This window comes from Cricetulus griseus (assembly GCF_003668045.3).
Source record: "Cricetulus griseus strain 17A/GY chromosome 1 unlocalized genomic scaffold, alternate assembly CriGri-PICRH-1.0 chr1_1, whole genome shotgun sequence".
Lineage (NCBI taxonomy): Eukaryota > Metazoa > Chordata > Mammalia > Rodentia > Cricetidae > Cricetulus > Cricetulus griseus.
This window is the reverse complement of record NW_023276807.1, coordinates 129,941,319-129,960,806: the sequence shown is the minus strand read 5'-3', so window position 1 is coordinate 129,960,806 and position 19,488 is coordinate 129,941,319. Positions and strand designations below refer to the sequence as shown.

General features: G+C 38.3%; 1 protein-coding gene across 1 annotated transcript in view; it reads right to left on the bottom strand.

The window, feature by feature from the left end:
* The window catches only part of Dthd1 (death domain containing 1), a 60,508-nt gene that overhangs the window by 14,779 nt on the left and 26,241 nt on the right, over nt 1-19,488 (bottom strand). Inside the window, exon 8 of the mRNA XM_027390717.2 lies at nt 17,776-18,014. Within this exon, the coding sequence (XP_027246518.1) occupies nt 17,776-18,014 (239 nt within the window). The remainder of the gene's footprint in view (nt 1-17,775; nt 18,015-19,488) is intronic.

Sequence of the window (19,488 nt, the reverse complement as noted above, 5' to 3'; positions counted from 1 at the left end):
GAACCTACAGACAAGTAAGATCACTAAGGAACAAACTATCAAGAGTTCAGAGTGATCTTTTTCTTTTAATCCAGATAGACCACAAGGAAACAAATTAAACAGTTAAGTTTGGAAGTGAAGGACAGGTGCTTCGAGTGTAGAAGTACCATGAACCCTCACTTACCTAGTTCAGATTGGCCTTTCTTTTAAGTCTATGCTTATTTCTGTGCAGCAAATTTTACAACTGCTTCTTCATTACTTTTACCATTGCTTAACACTGCAAACTAATTTTATTCTTTTAAAGGCATTAACCTGATTATGCTTTTGTCACTAAGAGAAAAATGAATACATACGCCTTGCCTTGATAGATTTAATCTCAAAGGGTGACAGCTTTCAGACCCTAGTAAGCAGGTGGATCAATTCAGGAAAGACCCAAGGAATCTAAGGAACTTGGCAGATAGGAAGAGATGCCTCTACCAGTGGCTGCATTTGTAAAGTAAGGAGAAACCTAGCTAGTTCAGAAAACAGATGAGTAGTTAAAAACCATCAGAAAACATCATTGCTCAGTCTGGAACAGAGCAATCTGAGTCATAAGTGGGTAACTCTGGCTTCAGGGTTTCTTGTTTGTTATTGAACAAATGAGAAATGCAGCAGATATGCTATATGAGTTAATGAGACACTTCACATGTACCAGAACTTCATAAGTATTCACTCTTGTTAGTATGAGTTTATAAAATTGCTCAGAATTGCAAGTCGTCCCTGCAAAAAGCAGATCTCAATGACCAAAAAGTGCAGCTATACAGAAGGTGTTATTTATTTTTAGAACTTGTACTACTCCTAACAACTGTTTATAATGGTCTCACTTGAAGATTATACTCCTTATCGATTTTGTCAATCAGAAGATCTATCAAGGTGACTAAATTCTGAGAATAATTATTTCTGGAATATTCTAAATGATCTCTTTGAATTCTTTGAGTTTATTTTGTCTTGGGTGAAGGTTACCTGAAAGGCCTGAACATCCACATAGTACTAGGTCTTATACAATGTAAGAAATCCCAACAATAACCATGGCTTTCCAGTCATGACAGGCTTTTGCTGCTTGTTAACTGGGTAGAAAACAGGTTAAACTTTGTCAATTATTAAGACACTTCAGTTGTTTATGATTGCTATGAGTATATGTTAATTTATTAATCAATGAGTTCAGCAAATTGTTATGCAAAACGTCTGATAATATTAAATTGAATGAGGTCCTCTAGCCCTAATAAACTTTGTCACATAGGGTGAAATTGGGTGTCATGGTCAGGTTTGCAGACACTGGAATCAGACCAATCTGGTCTGTTGTACTATTAAGCTACAAGTACAGCCGAGCATTGGTGGTGCACACCTTTAATCCCAGCACTTGGGAGGCAGAAGTATCTCTGTGAGTTCGAGGCCAGCCTGGTCTCCAGAGCAAGTGCCAGGATAGGCTCCAAAGCTATACAGAGAAACCCTGCATTGGAGGAAAAAAAAAAACCCACATGTGCTATTTCTCCTGGGGGGGAAAGTTCTTCATCCTTCTATTTCTTTAGTAATGTATTTTTTCAGAAAAATAATTTAACATGGGTAAATATATTATCAAATTGCTATCAGAGTATAAAAATCAATATTAGTAATTAGTTTATATAAATAAAAGCTGCAATGGACCATACATTAGTATATGTACAAATACTTAGGTTATAGTTACTGATCAGCACCTATAACCAAATTTCTTTGTTTTTGTTTAGTAAATGTAAAGGTTTCTCTAAGAAGGTGACAACAGAACCAACTGAAAGGGTCATTACTGATATAAGAACTTAAGAGACCCATGATTATAATGAGTAAGAGAAATGGAACAAAAGATGTTCCTCTGGCCAGGGCATCATGAAAAGGCTGTAGGGGTAAAAGGATGGGAGTTTTAAAGGACTTTCTATGCCAAGGTGACCTGTGGTTACCCACTGCCTATTGAAGTGTCTTAAAAGTCATTGATTTTTAAGAAATCCCAAACTTTCAGTTATATGAAAGCTGGCCTAGAGTAGAAAATGGCACTGATCACAGGTCCTTAAGGGAAAGCAGTTCCAATGGGTCTGTGTTAAGAATAGAGATGTGTGCAAATCTGAATAACACTTCCAAAGTAAGTCAATAAAATGCTGCAGTGATCATAAGACAATAGGTCACTCCATTTGCCAAAAACCCCCTTCCACAGCTTCCTCTATTTCCCAATGCACTTCTGTCTCCTAACTCCACCCATATCCACAAGTCCTGTTGACTCCATCCCTAAACCTCTATGTCATTGTTCTCTTCCTGCCAACATCACAATTTCATGCATGAATTATTTAACTATCTCTTTGATTTACTGATAGTGACTCATCTCCTGAATGTGTCCATTTATTACAATGATAATACAAACAAAATTTTACCATTTTATTCTCCTGCCTAAACTTTTCCAATGGCTTATTAACTATTCCTGTGTAATTTAATTCCTATAAAATTGATTTAGTTATAAACTAGAAACCTGGTATTTATTTGTTTCCTGTGTAGTACATACTGTCTCTCTGGGTGGACATTTACCTGCACATGTTCTCTATGTCATAAAATCCATCACACCCTCCTGATGGATTAGATATTCAGGTGACCCACACAAGGAATTTAAATCCCTCCAAAATCATTCCTCAATTTATTTCAATATGAAGTTTCCATGTCTTCCACTCAAGCTTCGAAGGAGGACTCACTATACAGTATTGAAATACACCTGGTGCTTTCCCATTTTGAAGTTTATGTTCACACTATGCCACTTTCTCTAACCCTCTCTAGATTCAAACTTCTTCTCCAATCACAGTGACACATCCCAAAGTTACCTTAGCACATGTTGTGTGACAAAACTTTTTCAGAGGAAACGCAACACCACATGACTATTCACCCCAGATAGGGTACCCATGACAGACCAAACTATGAATGCCGTCAAAGTCCAACTTAGTAAACCAATGAGATTTACTGTGTCACAGAGGAATATGAGTGAGGAGTTACTTACAGGAGTAAAAGTGACTCAAAGACATCTGCATCACCAAAGCCCATCCCTGTATGGGTGACAGTTTACAAAACTGAGAACCTGAAGAACACTGCACATCCTTCAAGCAGCTAAACAGGTTGGAGTGTCTTTTCCAGACACCTCAGTTGGTACAAACTTCTAGCAGCTTGGCTGGTATCTGTTTCTTCCAGACTGTTTATCTGGTATCAGAGAATGCTTTGCAGTTTTGGTTATTTGAGTCTTCTTTGCAGCTCAGCTTCCTCCTATAATTGGGACTCTCAGCTTTTATTGCTTACTCTGGTGGGGCAGGGCCTAATGAGTCTTGTCAGTTTCAGGGACTTTCTGGAACTATTAAGAGTTGTTTGCTTTTTTGCTTAAAGAGCTTCCCTGAAGGGTGCAATGTTTCAGTCTCAAAGGAAACCGTTACACAATCAAACACAAGAAATAGCACTTCTTTGAAAAAGTCTGTCTCAGCCATATAGGGCAGGATATTGTAAGTTCTTGTCCTTAAATTTTGTTGTGTTGTTGTATTTGGTTGCTATTTATTGCATATATTGTTTTATAATTTTTCTTATTAAATAAAAGCTACTTTGAGGTTTTGTTTTATACCAATCAGAATGACCAAGATCAATAAAATAAATGACAGTTCTTGCTGACAAAGATGTGGGGTAAGCAGAACACTAATCCATTGCTGATGGTAGTGTAAAATTCTACAGTCACTATGAAAATCAGTGTGACAGTTCCAAGGAAGTTGGCAATCTGATGTAAGATCAGCTATACCACTAGTAAGCCTACACCTAAAGGACAATTCATCCTACTACAGAGACACTTGATCAAACATGGTTCTCTATTCATAATAGTCAGAAATTGAAAATAGCATAGTTGTCAATCAAAATATCAATGGATGAAGAAAATATACATTTTCATAATGGCTTATTACTCAGCTATAAACAATAAAACAAAAAATAACTGAAAAGTGAAATCATTAAAATTCACAGTAAATAGATGGAACTAGAAAAAAATCTTTAGTGAGGTAACACAGATTCAAAAGGACAAACATGGTATGTATATGCTTATGTGTAGATGTGGTTGTGAAGACTTCAATAAGCAGTCTATAATCTGTATAACTACAGAGATTTGGTACACAGTCAGGAACTGGGTGGGGGAATCTCTCAAGAAAGAATACATAGAAGAGAGACTTATGAATGGATGTGGGGTGACCTGGAATGGTGGAAAATGGGGAGGGGAGGGAAAGGATGTAAAAGGGTTAATATGGTGATGTATAGCTAAGACTAAGGGTCACAGGAAAGGTTAAATAGAAAGATAATACAGTGGAAGCTTCTTAAAATGTATATATATGTGAAAGAAATCTAAATGGAGTTACCAAAGAGACAAAGCTCCAATGAGACATTTTTCACCACCAAATGAAATCTCTATTTCCAGGAAATCAGTTATGTATAATTGAGTTGTTGGCCAAAGGGGCCCCATGGAAACCCACAACCAGACAGGCTATTGTCCAAATTATTGGTTGCTTTCCATAAATTGATTGTAAGGCTCTATTGCTGAAGATAATACCTACACATCTCATTGTACATAGAGAAGTTGACCTGCTGCCTATGGAGAGCCTTTGCCTCTGTTGACTAGTGCTCATGGCACTGGAGGGTACTCTGAATGCTACATGAGGGGAAAGATAAACACAAACCTAACCAGAAACCTTTGATCTGAAATGGTGACCTACTTACATGATACACTGGTGCAATAGTGGCATAAAAGCTAGGGGAGTAAACAGCACTCTCTAATTGGATTTAAGGGCCATGTCATGAGATGGAACTCATGGTGGAGACTGCTTGGGTGTCCAAGAACCTGAGACTAGATAGGCCAGGGATCTAAGGGAAAACCAAATATTACTGTTATGATGAAGGACTCTATAATGACTCATAATCACATTCTGCTGGACTCACAGATCAATGTCTCACTTAGCCATCATCAAGAGAAGCTTCCTCCTGCAGTAGTTGGGAAAAATACAGTGACCCACAACTGGACAATGTATAAAGACTGAAAAAACCTTGGAACACTCAGTTCTAATTGGGATATCTTCCTCAAATTTCTCCCCCCAGGGCTTAGAGAACTCTGTGGAAGAGGAGGCCAAAAAATGTTTAAGAGCCAGGGATGTTGGATGTTACTAAGAAAAGAAGGCCTTCTGGACACAGCAGGGCTGGTGTACATATGAACTAACAGAGACTGTGGCTGCATGCACAGGGCCTGGGCAAGGCTAAGCCAGATGGGATCGAAGTACTGAGAGGAGAAGTGGGCATGGCCCCCATCCTTAACCCAGAAGCTATCTCCAGTTGCTTACTGTGTGTGAAGGAAAAATCAGTTTTCTCCAGCAGAGTCTCACTGGGTATACAAGCCTCTTTAAAGGGCAGGACCAACATCCAGCAGAAGACTGCCAACACAAGTTGAGATCAATGGTATTTTTGGATATTTTGTTTTCTTTTTAATCTCATAAAGCTTTGTCTATGTTTCTATCCCTATAGGTCTTTTGCTTATATATTATGGTTTCCAGTTTTGTTTTTATGAGATTTTTGTGCGTGAAACTCTGTGGCTAAATGTGTTTCATGTGCTTTTCCTTTCATTCTTGTTTGTTTGTTTGTTTTCTCTCATCTGTTTGTTTTGCCCTATTCTCATTTATTTGTTTTTGTTTTATCTTATTTTATTTTTCTAGATGCCTCTTTGTTTTCTAACAAGAAAGAAAGTGGACTTAAGTGAATGGGCAGGTGGGGAGAATCTGGTAGGAGTTGGTCAAAGTAAACCATACTCAGAACATATTGTATGGAAGAAATACATATTTTTAATTAAAAGAAGAAAAAAGAGTTTAGAACTCATTTTATACACTGTACTTGAAATTTTCTTAAAAGCCAGGTCACTGGCTAGTTTTTCAGTCTTCTGATCAGATTAATCGTCTGTGTAGACAGAAGCTAAAGGAGGAGGGTTGATGGGAGAGAAGAGGACGAAAGGAAGAAGGGAGAAAAAGAGAAAAGAGGGGAAATATTGAGAGCAAGGAGTTTAGGAAGAAGAGAGCAAATTTTCTTCTGATTAAGTAGGCAAGCAAAGCATTTTCCAAAATGGAATACAGAACCCTGTTGGTGATTAAATCAGCATTGTTCCTCTATCTCCCTACTATCTTCTAGTGGCTCATGCACAATGGTGTCTATCTCTGAGGATCACACTGATTGGTGAAAGGCAAGCAGGACCAGAGGGAGAGTAAATGGAAGTCAGAATTAGGAAGCTCAAAGGATAAAGTTTAGCTTACAGCTTAAGAAATACATAGTATTTCTTATTTATTGTATTATTATATTTTTTATTATTTAAAACAACTGACCATATTCTTGCCCTTCCCAGAGTCCCACCAGATCCTCTCCTCTTCCTTACCTACCCAATTTTAAGTACTTTCTCAAAAAAGATATAAAAATCAATACAACAAAAACACCCATACCAAGAAAACAAAATAAAACCACATTCAAAAAGTTATAGGGGAAGACCCACCAAACTGTAACCAAATAAAAGTACACACAAAAAAAACTGTGGAGTCCATTATATGTTGAACTGTTCCTGAGCATGTGGCCTGTCCTGGAGTGGTTGACATACCAAGTATCACTCTATTGGGGAAAATTGGTTTTTCCTCTCCCAGCCAATATAAGTGAAAGTTCAGTTGTTAAGTTTTAACCTAGTGGCTAGGTTTTCATTCACTCATTCATTTATTCATTTTTAAAATATAACAAAAAATATAAGATAAAACAAAAACTATCATATTAGAGATGGACATGACAAACCAACAGAGGGAAAAGACCCCAAGAGAAGACACAACAATCAGAGACCCATTGTTCACTCACTCAGGAATCCCATACAAACATTAAACTGAGAGCCATAATATATGCACTAAAGACCTGGTGCAGACCTGGGCAGGTCCTGCACTTGCTACTTCAATCTCTGTGAATTTATATGAGCTTTTCTCACACTGATTTAGAGAGCCTTGTTTTCTTGGTGTACTCCACCCCGTCTTACAATCTTTCTGCCTCCTCGTCTGCAGGGTTCCCTGAGCTCTGAGGGCAGGGATTTGAAGGAGACATGAAATTTAGGACTGAGTGTTCCAAGCTCTCTCATTCTCTGAATAATTTAACATAGTATTTCAATTTATCAAGATCTCAGTGAATTTGTTCTCTGACTGGCAAAGGGTGGAGGATAAAGCAACTGTGGACATGTTGTTGAAATTGTCTCTACTATAGAAAACATGGAATTAAGTTACAGGAAATTCTAAAACTGCCTAAGTTCAATGCTTCTACTAAAACCAATTATATATATACTTTTTCTGACTCATTTTCTTATTAGCCAGAAACAGGATAATGAATTTCACTTTTTGTTTTGTTTTTTTTATTGTTGTTTTTGTTTTCATTTTTGTTCAAGACAGGGTTTCTCTGTGGCTTTGGGGGCTGTCCTAGAACCAGTTCTCGTGGACCAGGCTGGTCTCAAACTGACGGAGATCCTCCTGCCTCTGCCTCCTGAGTGCTGGGATTAAAGGCAAGCAGCAGCACTGCCCGGCAATGAATTCCACATTTTAAATTTTTAAATTTAAAAAATACCATGGTGGCCTTGGTATTTTTATTTATTCTGAAAATTTTGTACACACATACAATGTATCTTAATCATATCTATATCCCAACACCCACTCATTTCACCTTTCCCTGGTCTCCCAACACACTTTCCTTCCAGCTATTTTTTATTTATAATCCACAGAGTGAAGTTAGTACTACCCATTTGTGCTATTGGGGCTTTAGTTATTAATCCTAATATAATATTATAAAATGACTACATCTGAAAACTGTAAGCAAAGCCAAAGTGCCTTTGACCATAAGCATTTCTCTTACTCCAGAATCAGTAATACCAATAATAAAAACCCAGAGACAGATGCTGGGGCTTAAGCTGAAGATCAGACAAAGCAAAGCAGCCAGCCACTAGCTCTTACCTCAGACTGAAAGGGCAATCCTGTCTCCATGACTCCTCAGACTCTTTCTGCCTAGACTGCCCTGAGACTGCACTGAGCTCCTGTCTTATATTCTTTCCTAGTGCTAGGATGAAAGGAGTGCCATCCTAAATTCTGGGACCAAAGGTGTGAGCTCTGTTTCTCTTTTAGACTGACTCACTCTCATGCAGTCCATGGTGGCCTTGAACTCACAGAGATCCATCTGCCTCTGTCTGCTGAGTGCTGGGAATAAAGGTGTGGCCACCACTGTCTGTCTTCTATGACTGACTAGTGGCTTAGTGTGTATGTAGCTAACTGGTGTCGTAGCTCTTCACTGATCTTCAAGCAGGCTTTATTTGTTAGATTACAAACAAAATATCACTACAAGAATCCACTGACTTATTTAGTTAAGATTACTTTAGCATTTCAGTTTCTTAGAAAAAATACATTTTTTATATTATCCTTAGCAGGGTAGGGAAAATGCAACGAAAATCCAAAATCAAGAGAAAGTGGTACTACCGACAAACCAACTCTTGCCGTAGCATCTACGCACTTCCTTCCTTTAACAAGGTGTACTGTTTAATGTGGTGGAAGAGTAAATGCTGACACAGTACCTTTTTTTGTTTTTAGCTAGAAATGGTGTGATAATGTGTCATGAGTTCACAGGGGCTTTTTGATTGTGTTTTGTTTTTAAGGAAGTTAAATCTCAGTGTTGCTTATGTAAGCCTGTCATTGAGGTATTGCTGGGAATTCCAGCCTCAGGTAGACTTCAGTCATGAGACTGAAGCCCTTCCTGCATTCAAAGCACAACCACCAAACAGGTGGGAGAAGTACAAGGCAGTCACAGCTCAAGCTGACGAAAGTAACCAAATGTCATCTAGCCAGCCATCTGGGTGATTTCAGAAGCACATGTTCTGGCACCAAACATTCTAACCACTTCCTTCCACCAAAAAAAAAAAAAAAAAAAAAAAGAAAGAAAGAAAGAAAAAAAAAACCTCTTCAGTTTTTTTAAGGTGCTTTCTTCTACAAATGCCTGTAATATGGACAGAGTGTTACTGAGCATCTCTGAAAAGAACTGTGAGAGGCACAACTGAGAAAAGACTTACAAACAAACTATTGTCCTTTGAGGCCATGTATTTTCACACATATTGCCAACATAGCCATTTTCAGAAGGGCATCTTGATTACGGAGTACCATTAAGACCCTCTGATCTTTCTGCAGACCTTGTCCCACTTGGTAGCCACCATTGCACATTATCTCTGATGAGATTTCTTCAAAGCTTCACAGAGTTTAGCCGTCTCCTGTTTTCCTTCCCCATCTGATGCTCTCCTTGGAATAGGCAGAGAAACTTCTTGTCCTGTGTTCCTCCTCAGCCCTGACATTGACTCAGTGTTGGCCTTCTGTGATTGTCCTACTTTAACATACATGCCAACAATTTTGTTTATGCTCTGATGCTAATTTGTTTTCTTCCTTGACATTTCTTGATTTCTCCTCTCATTTCTGTTACCTATAATACAAGCTGTATTTATTAATGCACTCTTGCAACCAGCATTTATTTAACATCTAATCTATGACAAGCATTGTTCTACATCAGTGTTATTAGACAATGAAGGACTAGAGCTAAGCTTCCTGCTGTCATGGAACTTACTTACATTTTTGTTGTGTGTAGCTCAGTGTTCTTTCAATATACCTAACACATGAGCTGCTGATGCTTTACAGGGAAACAAAGTTAAAGTAGGTTAAGGAGGCACTAGAGTGTTGGACTAAGAGAACAGAAATATATTGCCTATTTAACAGAATCAAAGGAGGCTTTAGAAAGAATGTGAAATTTGACCAAACAATGAAGATTGAGGTATTGGCCTATAGGTGGATATTAGGAGGACCATTAAGGTCAGAGAAATCACTAACACAGATACTTTAATCTGAAGACTGTGTGCTGTGGTCTAGAAGCAGGGACAGGATAACTGTGGGATTGAAGCTGAACAGCTAAAGGAGATAGGATACAAGGATCTGGAATCAGTGGACATATAAATCATATAGAGACTTCTGCAGTAGGTGTCCCTTATGAGTGGTTTGTATTTTCTGGACTCATCATCCTTCAGGCTCCATGGTAACATGGTCAATAATCTTTAAAAGTATTAAACAATAATTTACAGAAATAAAAAATTTATGTCTTAAGATGCTTTTATTGTAGCAAATTATCAATTGTTCCCTTTTATTATTGGTTGCACTTGTTAATATCTCACTCTACCTAATTTGTAAATTAAACTTTATCATAGCTATATATACATAAAACATCCATTCCCTTAGGTTTCAATTATATCTAGAGCCCATTGTGAATCTTAGAACATGTTTCCTGCACATGAGTGGAGACCTTGCTCTGAGGGAAACAAGAGTCATTGCAGGGTTTGAAGTGTGTGATCTGAATGATGCTTTTAAAGATACCTCTGTCCTCAAAACAGAAGATGGACTACTGAGATACAAGGGAAGGTTTAGATTGAGATCATTATTGTAATGCTTTAGGCATTATGCTGCTCTACTCCCTGTCACTTGGCAGACTGAACTCAGGTAGTACCCTGGTCAACCCGGGGTTCCATGACTCCGTATTCTACACAAAAGTGCAAAGGACCCTTTAAAAGAAAAAAAATAATCCACCCACTTATGTCCTCTTTCATGCTGTTCCTATGAAGGGGCAGACAGGATTTTTCCTGTCTCTCCTTTTTGTCTCCTTCTGTCCCTCCTTTTTCTCTCCTTTTCCTACCCCATCCCTTCCCTTTCTAATAAAACTTCTCATTTAAGCTCTGTCTGCCTGGCATGTTTGTACCTCACCCATTATGGAATCCACCAAGGTCCACCTCACACAAATATAAGTTTTTCTTCATTGTTATTATAGGGGAACTTGGGGTTGCCTGAGAGACATACCTCTGGTGTCTGGCAGAGTGTGTACATTGAAGTTAGACTGAGAAGGGAATACTCACTCTGAATGTGGGCTGCAAAAATTACATACAATAGGGGTACCAGACTGAATAGAAAATGTAAAAAGGAGAAAGTTGAACCTCAGCCTTTGTTTCTCATTGATACCAGAAACACATCAATGTAAGAACACCCAAATGCTGCACCTGCGAACCACTCCTGTCAAGCCTTCCTGACACAATTGAGTCTCCCCTCTAACTGTGGACCAGAACAAATCTTCTTAATTTGATTCTCATCAGGTATTTGGTCACAGTGACAAGAAAAGCAAATATTATATCAACACAGGAGTGCTACTGTACTTTAGGCCCTTGGCATACAAACCATGGTTTTTGAAGGAATTAATATATGAATGAACAAAATATGAAAGTTGAAGGATGTAAGGTATTCTCACAAGCAGGAAGTAAACAAATGAAAGTTATAAATAATCTTCACTTTTGAGGAACCTCACAGTACATTAACATTGTACTTTGTGATTACTTGTGTGCAAATATGTGTGACTATATATACACACACACAACACATAGTGACCACCTGATGACACACTGTGTCTTTGAGATGCTTATTTTTTAAAATATTTGTAAAGTCTTCACCTTATAGGTATAAAATACACTCAGATTGTATTTGACCTGTAACAATCACTATGCTCTTTAGATCTTTCCAAGGTACTAGGGTGGACTTGTTTGTGGTAAGGGGTAAATGTTAGTATGTTTTAAACTACAATCATTTAAGGAGAAAGTGTGTTCAGATTGTTTGCTCTAAGTGGCACTTAACATTATTGCTTCTTCTAGTTATGGAAATTAAGCCACAGCTTTTATTCTGTTAAAAGTATTTACTGTTTGCATTCTGTGGATACTTCTACTTAGTCAAAGGTAACACATTTTGATGATGCCTTGCCGAGTTGGATTTTTTTTCTTATTCCAAACTTTGTGGTAATCTGTTCTCACAAAACAAAGGTCATGGTTTCAATTCCCATTTAGGTGTACATTAGTTACAAAAGAGGAGGAAAGCTTCCTAAACCACATATTCTTTTTCAGCCCCAGGGAACTTATTTGCGGAGGCTTTTTGTAAAAGCTATGGCCAAGTGTGTGAATCTGGAAAGCCCTGTACAAACCCATCCAGGAGAAAAGGAAAGTACAGCTGGTATATTAATAGTCAAGTAGTCTTCGAAAAGCAGCAGCTATTTTAAAACATTTTATCTTTAACATGGTGATGTACTTTCAAGATGATAAGTTTCAAGGTTGAACAATTTTAAGACTAATAGAAATGACCTCATTGATATAGTCATTCATAAATACTCTGAACTTGTACTAACTATAAGATGCTTGGCAGAGTTGAGTAGAAAACTTGTAAGTTTGTATTGTCAATCATGCCTTCTCAGCTGGAGAAACAAAGCCCTCTAGGAGAGATGGCTTCTCCTAAACTGACCAAGAGAGGAGAGGGAGAGAAGAAACAGACAACAAAAGATGAAGGAGTAGGAAGGAAAGAAGGAAGAAAGGGAGGGTGGGATGGAAGGAGGGAGATTCAGAAATATTCAGAAAGCAGTTTTACAATATGTTTTATTTAGGGAAATACTACTGTGTTCCCCAGTTGGACTATATCTTTTCTAGCCATGTACCTTCGATCAACTTTATCATACGAAGTCTCTATTACTTCCTATGGAATGGACTTCCCATCCAATTATAGAGCAATTGGTTGATTATCCCCAAAATATTAAGGGTAGTGGCACTATTGAACAAGTAAGCTTCTTGCCTAGCAGGTCAGTATTGCAGCCAACATGGTCTTTAGCTGAGACCATTGGTGAGTTTACTTTCCTAGCAACTTGAATAGCATCTTCCAGCACTATGAATTCTAGCAAGCAGAGAGAGAGAGAGAGAGAGAGAGAGAGAGAGAGAGAGAGAGAGAGAGAGAGATCCCACTCAGTTCCATCTTGATCTCCTTGTCCCATAACCAGAGCATGTAGTGTCTTTAGGTTAGAATTTATCATCATGTTCTGGTGGGGAAGCAGAGCAACGACAACAGGCTGTACTGTTTTGGAGCCTCTAAGTCCTCCCTGGCCAACAAAGCATAGGGAAGTATTCCACATCTTATACAGGTTTTGCTTAAAAGCCCATTGCTTCTTAGAACAGAATTAATCATCCATAAAGGAAAGGTACCTCCATTCCAAACATTTTTGAACTTATTTTTTAATTGTATAAAGCAAGTCCTAGACTTTACATACGTATATCTTTAGCTTTTGGCAGCCATCCAAAGTCCACCATTTTGCTAATCCCATTTTAGTTTTTTTCATGCTGAACTAGCACATGCTATTTATTATTTATTTTATATTTATTAATCCCCTGCATTAGTGCTCCCCTCCCAGTGCTCCTTTCTTGTCTACTAGTAGATAATCATATTTCTACCCATTACTAGTTCTACTTCCAGCATGGGGCAGAAATACAAATTTTTGATGAGGGCAGCAATTAATGCAGGGACTCATATTTGTTCAAAATGCTGAGAATAAGGGACAAACGGGGGTATATCTAATACATATATACTATATCTGTATTAGAACAGACCGAGGGGTCTTAAACAATACATTTGCACACACACACACACACACACACACACACACACACACACACACACCTCTGAAGGCCCAGAGAACATTGTAGAAGAGAGGTCAAAAAGAATTTATGAGACAGAAGATGGGGAAGATGAGTACTCTGTATTGCTGCCATTCAGATTTGACCTTGCTCTTGCAAACATGATCAGCAGCTATGGACCCCTGCATGAGATTGGGCCCTCCAGATTTCCATCATGGATACAGAGACACTCATGTGGTCTAGTCCCTGCCTGAAAAGCCAATGTCTCTTAACAGCTGCTTGGGAAGCATGCATCACTTTCTCTAATTGTGTAGCTACTAGGGTACTAAGTGGAAAGAAGAAGGCTATTGGAAAAAAAGGAAGTGGGTAACACAGGCTAATGGGGAGTTTGAAAGTAAAAATAATACATAGTTTATATCTATAAAACAGTCAGAACTTTTAAAAAGGAATTTATGCTTCTCCTATTTGTATTTGTATATATAGCATACATAAGCGGATATATACCGTATCTGTATTAGAATGCCTGAGGGGTTGGCGATGGATGACTCAATAAAATATCTAAGAGATTTCCATGAAGGCAATTAAAGCATCAAGGTTGAAAGTGTTTGTCTGTTGAGAAACTATAAACAAGGCATTATCGAATGCAGTAACTACCATAACAGATGAAGTCCAGAATCTGTGGCTACATATATCAAGAACACTGAGCTTGGAATAGACTGGCAAGTCACACAGCTTCCTGAGGAGGTCACACTGAGGCAGAAGTACAAGAGGTGGCCAACAGGAGCAGACAAGTGGATGAGAAGTGGGTGTCAGAGTCAAAGTGGGAGACGAGCTCATGACATATTTAAGGTGATCACTTATAAACTTCCACAGGGAAAATCTATATAAACTCCTAAATTAGCTACCTTGGCTAATCCACCTAATTATTTCAAGAATCATACAGGCCCCAGAGGAAATACAGATAACTGAAAGTTCAATTTATGTCATATGTTTGTATTGATGTTCATTTTTCTATACCTATGTATGATCTCTTTCCTCACAGTCTGACACCTTGGCAGTGAAGTCCTGGCATTTTCTACTAGAACATCCTACTGTGCTCAGCCTTGTCTGCCTCTGATCATGCCATAGCTGCAGAATAACAACACAGCTCTCTGGAAGAAATGGGCTCAATTAAGCAGCCTGGAGAGCAGCCCTCGTGTGTATTCTCCACTGCAAATCTTTATGTATTCATGCAGATCAAGTCCTCAGTCTGACAGGCAAGAGCTCATACAATTAAGCTCTAAAATACTAATCTGAGAAAGTATGAGTGTTCTATCCAGTCCACAGTTGTGAACCTCAGGGAACTAATGAGGGCGGTATGTACCGCACCTCTCCCATGTCATCACACATAATTAGTGCCTGGTCTGAGTCAGGCTCTGTTCTCACCATTTAGGACAGAACCTGGCCAGCACAGACTAGGTCTAAATACAGCAAATAAATTTAGAGAGGATTACATGTTAAAAGATGACTAGTAGATAGTGAAATAAGGACAGTAAATAGCATGTGGGCAGGGACTTGAATGTTAAAAAGCCAACTACAGGAGAATATTCAAATTCTTCCATTCTAGGTACTCTGAAACAATGTTTGAGGTGATGGCTATGCTAATTATTGCAACTTGATCACTTGATCATTACATGCTATGTATATGTCAAAAAATTGACATAATGAATATATGTATTTCTTGGTTATTTCTGGTGGTGAGTGAACCCAGTACCTCACGTATGCTAAGCACATCCTCTATCACAGAATTACATTCCAGGCAATCTGTAAACTGTTATGTCCAGTAGACTCAAAAAGGAGCTAGACAGACTGCTCAGTGGGCAAAGGAGAGAACCAACTTCTGCAAATTGTCCCCAGACCTCCAGTGTGTGATATATGTATCACACATATGAACATATACAACACATGCACTATACATGCATATATATATATATATATATATATATAATATTTTAAAATTTTTACACACATGGACATATACAACATATGCACTATGTATGCATATATATAATTTTAAATATTTTAAAGGTGAAATAAACTTTAAAGTATGTATACTCTTTATTGGAGGGAAATTATAAATCAACATTGAAGCTGCTTTGGTTTGGCTGGTGTCCATGACACGCTATTTGATAACTTTTTCGAACAGTTTGTCTTCACTCTTCGTTTTTGTCTTGTCCTACAACTTTTAGGGACAATCTAGATACCCACAACTCTATCCTGTTTTCTTGACTAAGAATAGAAGTTTTGTCTATTAAGAGGCAACAGCACAGAGGTTGCAGAACACCTGGGGAACAGATTTCCTGAGTTGGAATCCTTCCTCTGCACTTAGCTCTAGGACCTCAGACAACTTGAATGAACCTGCTCAGTCTCCCCTTCCGTTAACACAAGAACAATGCTTTGAATTAAAAGAGTCTGTAAGGATTTAATGACACAGTGCATGGAAAAGCACTTAAAGAGATTTCTGTATTCTAGAAATTCTGGTAATGGCTTTAATTGAAACGTGAATTTCTACTGTGATATTTCTATCATCCCAATCAAACGCATTCCATTTCCTTGCTGTAAGCCAGTTTTCCCTTCATGTCTAGTGGTTAAATTGCCAAGAACAAAAACAGTTTAGAAAAAAGTGATGTAATCACTACAAAAAGACTACTGTTTTCAGCTTCCTGAAACGCTACTTTCAACTTCCGGAACAACTATTAATTCAGTTATAATCTTATAATCAAGTTTTATATACATGTTTTACATACTCCATTAAGGATACATTCATTTAAGAAAGAGCTATTCCACAGAAATAGAATTTGAGATGTATATTTCAATGTAGCAGTTACTTAAGGAAAAACAAAATTGATTTATAGGATGTGTTATTTAACCTGATCAAACCAAAATATTACAAATGTGCCATTTCATTGTTATGATTCATTCCATATCTCTTTAATAGATCTATCTGACACAGATGTCTCCTTTGAGACATATGTTACATGTTTGAGGATAGACATGGTGGACAGTAGCTACCATTCTTGACAACACAGATTCTGACTACATTTTTATTGGTATAGTTCTGCATTTATGATAAAAAGTAGAAGAGCCCTCTCTTTCAGAAATGCAGTTATCATTTGTTAATTAAGGGCAGATCAAAGGCTGGCTGTGATGGTTCACACCTGTAATCCTAGCATTTGGGCTCTAAGCAAGGGGATTTGGAGTTCAAGGATATCCTCAGCTATGTAGTGAGTTTATGTATACTCTGAGATAGATGACACCAAGAAAAATGTAAAAAAAAAAATCTGTATATGGAAACATGTTCTGAGATACAAAACATGGAAGGTAAGAACAGAAAAAGATTAATTTATCTTTCATTAAAAGTAACACGTGTCTTTTTGCAAGACAGTAGTATGAATTTTCAGCATTATTTCCCATTATGTATAGAGGCTAAGTCAGGCAGTGGTGGTGCATAGCTTTAATTTCAGCACTTGGGAGGCAGAAGCAGGCAGATCTCTGTGAGTTTGAGACTAGCCTGGTCTACAAGAGCTAGTTCCAGGGCAGGCTCCAAAGGTACACAAGAAAACCCTATCTCAGAGGCAAAACAAACAAACAAAAAAAAGAAAAGAGGTTAATTATACTTGTTCATGGAAAGAAAATACTTTTACAATAATAATTTTTTGACATTTCTGGAAAATAATTTAATATGATATTCTGGCACAAAGCAGATTATTAGATATGAATAACTTGTAAAGTAAACACGCTGGACTAATTGATCTGTCTTGGTGAGTTTATTTTGATGTTAGTCCCATGTTCAGAATGATCTGTCCTTCAAGTACACTTTGAAATGCACTCAGTGCTTTCACAAATGATGTCTCAGTTACTGAGATGTAGTTACAGAAAATGAATGGTAGTGTTTGCACAGTCATTAACAATGTGCTGTGAAGAACCAGTCAATGTGCATTGCTCTAGTTAGAAAAACTAACATCAGCAAAGGCACAAACCCAATACATGTTCCGTTGCTCTAGAATTGGCCCAACCTACCCCTTCTTATCAATCTTATTATTATTAAGTTTTTTAACCTTCTTTATCCATTGGCTTGCAGAACTGATTGTAACAGTGAATTACTAAAAGGCAACAAAAGTTGTCAGGTAGTAACTTACCTTTGGAAGCTTCAATGGTAATTTGCAAACTGGCAACTGGTAAAGATTTTCATGAAGGGATTGATCCGAATTGGGAACAATCTTCTCTCTGGGTACTTTATAGACCACAATGGTGCCTTTATAATGAGGGCAGCTATAGTTCCCAAATTCATCCACCTCTTTGATGTGGAGTTCTAGCCTGGGTTTCCTTTGCAGGTGAAAAATGAGTTTGTAGTCTTTCCCATAATCCTTCCCATTGCCTAGAAAGGAGATGCATTGGTCACCAATAAGATATTTGGTTTGCTTCAATTTTTGAAAATCCCAATGACCTTTCATTTATCAAATCTCATTAAAGTGTCTTGCCTGCCATCACAGCTTATGAGTACATAACCTAACAGAAATGGCAAGTTATTGTAGATTATTAGGAAGATTCCTCATCTGTAATCGGCCCACATATTCTTTGGAAACTCCTACATGGAATAAATTTTGCTTTTCTTTTTCCTCTCCATGACTTTCTAGCAAGAAACTTTTGGAAGTATTCACATTTTCCAGTATTTAGAAAATTATTCTCACTCTTGAAGAACTATCTTTCCCCTTCCTCTGTGCTGTTCCTATCACACCACACTGCCATGACTTCACATTGGATATTTTAGTACTGCATTCTCCTGGGACATGTGGCTACTTAAGTGTAAATTAAAATTAAATTGAAGACCATTCAAAATGCAACTCTTTGGCCTCCTAGATGGCTCAATAGGTAAAGGTGCTTGCCATAAAACCTGAATACCTGGCTTCAATCCCCAGATCCTACGTTGTTATCTGATCTACACACACACACGCACGCACGCACGCACGCACGCACGCACGCACGCACGCACGCACGCACGCACGCACGCACGCACGCACGCACGCACGCACGCACGCACGCACGCACACACACACTCACACACACACAAAATTCAATGCCTCTGCCTCTGCCTCTGCCTCTCTCTGCCTCTCTCTGCCTCTCTCTGCTCTCTCTGCCTCTCTGCCTCTCTCTGCCTCTCTGCTCTCTCTGCCTCTCTGCCTCTCTCTCTGCCTCTCTGCCTCTCTCTCTGCCTCTCTGCCTCTCTGCCTCTCTGCCTCTCTGCCTCTCTGCCTCTCTGCCTCTCTGCCTCTCTGCCTCTCTGCCTTTCTGCCTCTCTGCCTCTCTGCCTCTGCCTCTGCCTCTGCCTCTAAGTGCTTGGATTAAGTGTGTGCCACCACTGCCCAGCTGATGGCTTCCTTAGTAAAGGAAAATGTTTATTCAGTAAAAGATTTAGATGATATTGCTGTTTCCCTGCTAGGACAGCTGGAAAGCATTTTGGTAAATTTCTGAACACTTAAAGTGGGAATAGACCAGTTTTGAGTTATAGAATGGACAGGAGTGGTCCCCTTTATATAAGATTGCATTTTGGCAGTATGGCTCCTTGAGTGAAGCAGACCTCTATGAAGACAATGATTAATGGGGAGAGGGGTGTGTTTCTTAAAAAGATTTTATGTTTGCATTTTTTAATGATAAATTATTTGGGGTAAATAAAATGTGATCTAAGTTGTAAATGAAAGTTTTCAGATCCCTCAACTAATGCCTGGTAGGTCTCTGTTTCCTTCCCCAAGAAATTATCAGAAGAAACAGCAGTACTTTGATCCTAACAGACTATGACTTGGAAAATTTCTATTTTTTTATCTCTTCTTTCCCTGTAAAATTTACAATTACTT